Below are 6955 nucleotides of genomic sequence, written 5' to 3'. Positions count from 1 at the left end.
GAATTAAATTTAAAAGGTTAATTAAAAAGAATACAAATGTACTCCAAATGACAGATACAGTAGGTGCATCAGCTATGAATTAAAAAAAAACCTTGAGCTAATTAATGATAATGACGGCACATTTTTAGGATTGAGGATAAAAAACAGTTTGTAATCAGATTTCATGGTCAGGAAAAATAAAGTAAAAGTTACACTCAGGATGTTCTCTCATTTTGGTTTAATAGAGAAATGTATACAGTACAGTGAATATTCACAAATATGTACAAAGGTTACAGACTAACAGTGTTCCATAGTACTACATCAGTCATCTGTATTTAGTATTTACATTACTGTACAGGTAACACTGTTAAGCATTCTCTTCGCCTGTTTTCAGTGCAAAAATAAAAAAAACAAGTCCACACCTTTTTAAATAGGTGAAAATGAAGTCACAATGATTACAGTACCGATCTCTCAAGAGCCAAGGTTGAAACACTGCTAACAAAACTGGAAATGTAATTATGGATTAATGAGCGTTCGTCGAGACTCAAAAAGCCACATGCACAGAAAACTGCAGCTAAGAAGGACTTGAGATAGACAGTGCAACAAAATGCTAACATTGACATAAACTGTACCATTCTCCTCACACATGTACCCCGTTTATTTCAGCCATTTTAATAGAGCCATGGTCGACAAAATGTTGGACAATTCTTTGAGGTAGCAGCCTCCAAGTAACATGTCGTGTTGCAGTGGTGTAGCCGTAAAAAGAATAAAAAGATGCAAAAGTGTTTCAAACAACATTTACAAGTTGAGATGTTTCAGTAAAAGTTACAAAGAAAGACGACAACACTAAAAATACAAAAATGTGCACAACAGCAGCAAGGCACATGGAGTTAAGTTCTGACTGCAGCAGCTTACTTCAGACTAAGCTAAGGCACAGTGGTACAGATCCCACAGTCACATACAGTGCTGAGGGCCACAGCGGTGAATGCTCTGTTAAAAATGACACAGGGAAATAAACGGAACCCCAATGCATATAGCAATTAAGGAAATTCATATTTACCACCATGTCTAACTCTTTTTTTGACCTCCAGGAGAATGTTTACCTTCACAGTAATTGCTCTAACTATGAAGTGTGACACAAGGTATTTTACACGATGGGACTTCAATACCTGTAAAACCATTCAGGTAAACGTTACTCATTCCTCTTAGTATGTGAGGCTCTGAATGGAGCAAAAAACAGTATTCCTTTCTTTGGACACAATATATGAACAAAAGAAGATAACATTCACTTTTGTTGTACAACTAGGAAGTAAAAAAACAACAGCTCTTTAAAAAATATTTTTACAGTATTCACCTAGACATTGTTTTAAATAATGAACATTCTTTCATGACTTTTGTGTTATTGTGAGATAAAATAAGTTACAAGTGTATAAGTTATTTTTTAAGTGCTCAAATGGATCGAAGGACATTCGTCTTGAAGGTCAGTGGTTCTCCAGAGTGATTCTACAGACAAAGAAGCGTTTATCTTATTTATAAGCACTAACAGAAAAGTAAAAAGTCATTGGGGAAATTACGGAGGGTATCTTACCTTTTTGTAGATCTTTTTGAGTTTGACCTCCATGAATCCTTACATTTTACAAATGTGACCTCTTGTGACCTCAAGTCCTGAGCTTTAGTGTCTTTTACACAGAACACCATCCTGAAAAAAAAGTCAACACATTGATAAGCATGAGAACTTAATCTACCAAAGTAGCTTTGTCTATGGCAAAGTTATACTGACAGGACATTTTATTCTATTAGTACTGCTCCTATTCCTGAAAAATAGATCCTTCTAAAATAGTGTGCAATCATTTCTGTGTCTCTCTTCTCGTATTCTTTTGGCTCTGTGAGTTTTTACAAGTCCTATTATACTGTAACTTACTTCTTTTGAGTCTCTCCAGCTCTGATGCGGATTTTGTGAACCTTTACGTCAGTGTTTTCTGAGTCACCCGACCACAAAGAAGAAACCATCTTCAACATGTTGGAGGCTGACCACCCGTTTGTCTCCTCCCATTTAAACTTCAGCATCAAGAGATCTCCAATATCTTTCTCCGTTGCCAGGAGGAAGGACTGTGTCTTATTTGTTGCGATTTTCTCCTTTCTGCCAGACACAAATAGAAGTGTAAGTGTTCGACTTGTACACACAGAGAAACTTAACATAGCCTCATAAACGCTGCACTACAAACCACAAAATAACCACAAAAGCATTAACTAACTGCCAAGTCTGAGGTTACGTAGCTGTTTATGGTGTCTACTTCATGCTGCGCGACTGTTACAAAACAACTTGTAAAACTTGTAAGATGCAAGTCACAGTGGTGTAATTCACTTTTATAAAGGTTCATAAAAGAGCCACTTACAGTTTCAGCTCCAGGTTGTCGGCCTCTGCTTTTGTCCCGTACAGCGAGACGGTGAGCGAGGGCTCCATCTCTGAACGGTCAACGTTACTGAGGAAGTGGATCTTCAGCTGATAGTGGTAAACTGTAGAGCAAAAGGACATGTGCTTACAACATTATTATCAGATCAAATGTAGCTATTGGAACATTTCTCTGTTCACTCACCTCTGAAAGGCATGGAGGCTCGCGTGTTAGTGAACATCTGAACGTTGCGCGCCCTGCGGACCTTGCTGATGCCGTAGCCGACCGTGTTGCAGCGGCTTTTTCGACAACTGAGACACATGCCACGATTGAATGTGTCGCTGTTGCTGCATCTGTATGCCTTTCCTGCTTCCTGCTCGTTCAGCAGCGAGTCGATGAAGAGGTGGATGGAGCGCTCGTGTTCACATTTCACTGCGTCTGTGATAGCTGGATGGGAAGATAGAGGGTAATATATTTAATTTAACACATCAAACATACAAATTAAAATTAAAACAAATTGAAGATATCTATAAACCTGTTGAGCCAAAATGACTGAAATTACACTTTTGTTTTCAGCCCTTTTGGGGGCTTCTATTTGTTTTCAGAGCTCATTGTGCAACAAGAAGCTACAGTTAGGATACGGAACAATGTTCTCTATTTGCTTTAAATTATAATTGCCAAAATGTGCATTATAATCTCTTTGCAAAGGCAAATTAATTGCCCAGTGATTGGTTTAACTCACCAAAAATCCCAAGGTTAGCGATCTTCTTCAAGGCTCCCCTGAGGTTACATCCCGGCTGGTAGCTGCCTCCATTGGGGTAAATGTCAACATGGCCGACAGGCTGCTGGATCCCGATGCTGAAACCCAGCGTGCCCCGTGTAAAGGTGTGGAGCACGTCCACAAAATCAGCGTCATCTGGGGAGAGACGCCCGTGGGCATGCTCCCCCTCAAAGTCAGGACCGGCTGGGTCCAGGCCTGCATACAGAGATAGCTATGACTATACCAATCAACTCAAAATGAACTAGAGTTTTACTAAATATTCATATGTTATATGTCTGGATATTCTGTTTAGTTTACCAGTTATTCTTCCAACTTTATTGGTTGCATGGCTTCCAGCAAATCCTGCCACATGAGCCCCAAGGCTGTAGCCGATCAGGTGGAGGTTCTCAAGAGGCATATTGGTTGTTTCCTTTAAAGTACAAAAAAGTGAGACAAAAGCTTCCTGGATTTGGTAACTTGATGTTTCAGTACAAGCTGTGATTGTACTGGTACAGCTGTAAAAACAAAACTGATTCCAGGGAGTTGTTTGGCACAACCTGTTACAAAGTTACTGATGATTACATCATTCAACTGTCTCCTTACATTACATCTGTGGTAACTAGTCTTTTACTGTCTCAGAAAAGTAGTAGATTACAATAAGGAGAGGGTCCACAAGTTACTGATTGTCACTTTAATAACTTGAAATGGGTTTGATTTTATGAGAAACTTGACAGTGTTTTTTTCAGTAACATATGTATTGGCTTATTGGTAAGAGGAACACACTGGATTGTGAATTCAGTTTTTAAGCATTTTTATAAATCTTTACTTAGTTTCCCTCTTTACTGCCATTGCGTTGCATCACTTTAAGGCAATGTCAATAATAAACCTTTGGTTTACTTTAAGTAAAGACGTAGTGGAAAAAATGGAGAGAAACCAGTACATTTTTTTTTATTTGACTCACCTTGATCCAATCGATGAAGCGAGCGACCTCCTGTCCCACTGCTTTGGTGTTCTGAGCTGCCACCCCATAGTGGTTCTGTGCCGAGTAGAGCCAGTCCACCACGATCACGTTAGCCGTCTGCTCTCGCTCATACAGCGCTGACACAAGCTTAGCCACCCAGCTTTCAAACAAGCCGCTAACCTGTTGGAATAACAGTCAACACATTGAACTTAATTAAAAAAATAAAACTTAAAACATGAATTGCACTTCTAGGATGCTCGGTAACAATTTCCATATTGGGGACATTGTAGCCCTGTATTATTGATCATTTCTCAAGCAGTAGTTCATACAACTTTTTGCTTGTGAAGAAAGTTGTGAAATGGCCAGACTTTGAGGCACCTACATTTAGTGATGCCATATTGACGCACGACTAGTCACAGGTGTTTGTTTTTTTTAACACAGCAAAGTTAAGTGAAAAAAGGCCTCTGGCATTTTAATAACAGTGGGCCTGTCACAACAGGCTTAAGAGTCTCAGCTCACCGTCCATCCATGGATCACTAGAAAGGTTTTGGAGGTGCTGTTGAAGGTGCAGGCAGTCAGGGAGTCAGGGTTACCAGGAAAAATGTAGCACAGGTCATCGTCAGGATGGGATGGTTTACGGAGGGAGAATTTGGCAGTAGTTTGATTTTTGTCATCCTTAGGGTCAAACAGGTCCCTCAGAGGGTCGAGGAAGCTACCTGAAAAAAGAGAAGGTGAAATATGTATGTTTTTGTATCACAGGAGGAATTCCTTTGCTGTAGCTGGTGTTTGTATCAGATGTGTAAATCTGATCTAATGTTCTGCATGGGAAGTCCAAGGAGCCTCACCAGCTAACTGAGTAACTGGTCAATAAGCATGGGCCCCTTGAGGCCCCTCCGAAAATGAGCTTCCACCTTAGACGAGATAAATCCTCCAAGGTTACAGGGGTTCACTTGGTCAGACCGAGCTCCATAGAAACCAGCGCTTTTTCCCTCGCTTTGTTCCTGCCATCTCACCCACTATAATCTGCCCAAAGTTTCAGAGGTTCTGGCGCAGTCAGCTAACTCAACTCAATTGGGGGTAGTGCTGGTTTACAGAGTTGGGGGTGGGGAGATGGATGAAGGAACTGCACAGATATTTACAAGGCTTACATTGCAAAGGGCTTGAAGCAGTTTAGAGGCCATATTGTTAATAAATCATTTTTAAAAAAACACATTCATATTGATTATTCAGTACCCTGAAAGTGTTAACCACAATACTTATGGCCAGTATTAGAGAGTAGAAGTCGGGCATTTGCCAAAACAAAGACAAGTATAGTCAAAGACACGTGGTTCCCTGTTTCTCATAGACGTTAATGTTATTATCAGAATCCAAACTACACACACATCCGGCTCATAAACAACAGAAACACTGCGCACAAATTAACAACAAAGAAACATTCCACCGTGAGTGTAGGCACGTTTATACCCGCCCAAATCCTCCAGTTCCCACAAAAAGAAAAGGTGTGGCGATGAGCGCTGAAGTAAATAAGGATGAAGCGTAAACTGTCAACTCACCAGAAATAGAATTGGCGAGCTCTTCTTCCAGGGACGTCACATATTGCACAGCAGCGTTCAACACCATAAAGTACAGAAACCGAACTCGCCACGCTTTCATTTCTTTCACAGCTTTTTACTTTGAGAGAAAACGTCTCAAATAATGAACTGACTCAAATAGAAGAGTATATTCCTCCTCGGAGTGATTTCGGTGCGTCCTGTTGCGCGCAGAGCGCTGATATCTGAGTCTCCTTCAACTGTCCGCGTCTTAAATAGCTCTTCTGACAAGCCATTGGCTGCTGACCCCCGGGCGGGGAATGGAAAACTCTGTGTAAAGTAAATCATTAGACTGCTTTACCACCGTGGCTGACCAGGAGACTTCTTATTTAAACCATTAAAAATGGACTTTAAATGTTCTAACTGTATTAACTTTGTGTTTCTACAATAGGCTGCTAAAGGCCAAACATGACGATTTAATTACACTGACATTGCATGTTGGACTGATTGTTTTGGACAGTTTGATTCAACAAAAGCCTGGTGGATAATTGGTTAAATTATTACTCTATAGGCGTCATTGAACTGATCTTGACTATATACAAAAGTGAACTGATTTCATGTTTTAGGTGAAAAGTAGCCTATTACTTAATTGCACAACAAAACCATAAACTCATGCAGAACATAATGCACATAGGTCTGCATGTTATCTTAAAAACTGTCAGTGCATTCTAAGCAAACAATTATTATGAGAACGAAACTTAAAATGTAGGAAAAAGAGACAAGAAATATTGACAATAATTTAGCATGTTTGAAGTAAGTTTGAGGTTGTCCATATCATCCAAAAAAATCAGTAGGCCACCTTGAGGCCCCTGGTTTAATCTGTGGTTAATATTTACAGTTTAGGAGATTCAGGTCATCAGTGTTTCCAAAGAGGACTAATTAAACAGTCATTGGTTGGCTACATGTTTGTCTCTCCCACACATTCGATGAAGCAGGTAGCTTGGCTGGATGCAACAAGGGTACCTCCTAAGGACACTTGGGTCTCCCCTTTACTGATCTGCTGTTGTCATTGCATCAAGGAGCAGGTAAAAGAGAATAAAGAGGAGAAAAACAACAGCATCAAGAAGTGTCACGTTTTACTTTGCTGAAGGTGAAGAACAGTCTCTCTTTTTTTATTATTTTACAAAAAGTACCCATAATTATACATTTATAAGAGCCCCAAATTCATTTAGCTTTGCACTCTATAAACTTTTCCACTCACGATGAATGGTTTGTAAAAATTAAATAGTTGAAAACTAACCAGAGCATCTCTGCCAACAACTGGGTAGATGAC

At 39.8% G+C, this 6955-nt stretch overlaps 1 protein-coding gene across 1 annotated transcript; it reads right to left on the bottom strand.

Moving 5' to 3' along the window:
• Nucleotides 1–200: 200 nt before the first annotated feature.
• Nucleotides 201–5879, bottom strand: LOC109987784 (lipoprotein lipase). Its single transcript, XM_020639000.3, has 10 exons — nucleotides 5647–5879; nucleotides 4613–4809; nucleotides 4094–4273; nucleotides 3451–3562; nucleotides 3115–3348; nucleotides 2577–2819; nucleotides 2376–2496; nucleotides 1901–2119; nucleotides 1568–1678; nucleotides 201–1482 (listed from the first exon to the last, which is right to left on the bottom strand). The coding sequence occupies exons 1-10, from the start codon at nucleotides 5744–5746 to the stop codon at nucleotides 1461–1463; spliced, it is 1539 nt and encodes a 512-aa protein (XP_020494656.2). The 5' UTR covers nucleotides 5747–5879; the 3' UTR covers nucleotides 201–1460.
• Between the last annotated feature and the right edge of the window lie 1076 nt (nucleotides 5880–6955).

Source organism: Labrus bergylta, chromosome 6, assembly GCF_963930695.1.
Source record: "Labrus bergylta chromosome 6, fLabBer1.1, whole genome shotgun sequence".
In the NCBI taxonomy this organism is placed as follows: domain Eukaryota; kingdom Metazoa; phylum Chordata; class Actinopteri; order Labriformes; family Labridae; genus Labrus; species Labrus bergylta.
Note: the sequence above shows the minus strand (reverse complement) of the source record. Positions and strands in the feature narration are given on the sequence as shown.

Bases quoted from the DNA above. Each gene is read 5' to 3' on its own strand.
- LOC109987784 (XM_020639000.3), bottom strand. From the start codon at position 5,746: ATGAAAGCGTGGCGAGTTCGGTTTCTGTACTTTATGGTGTTGAACGCT. The intron at 4,810-5,646 runs GTGAGTTGACAG...CTCTTTTTTCAG, and splicing joins GCTCGCCAATTCTATTTCTG to GTAGCTTCCTCGACCCTCTG. The intron at 1,483-1,567 runs GTAAGATACCCT...CTTTGTCTGTAG, and splicing joins TCAAAAAGATCTACAAAAAG to AATCACTCTGGAGAACCACT.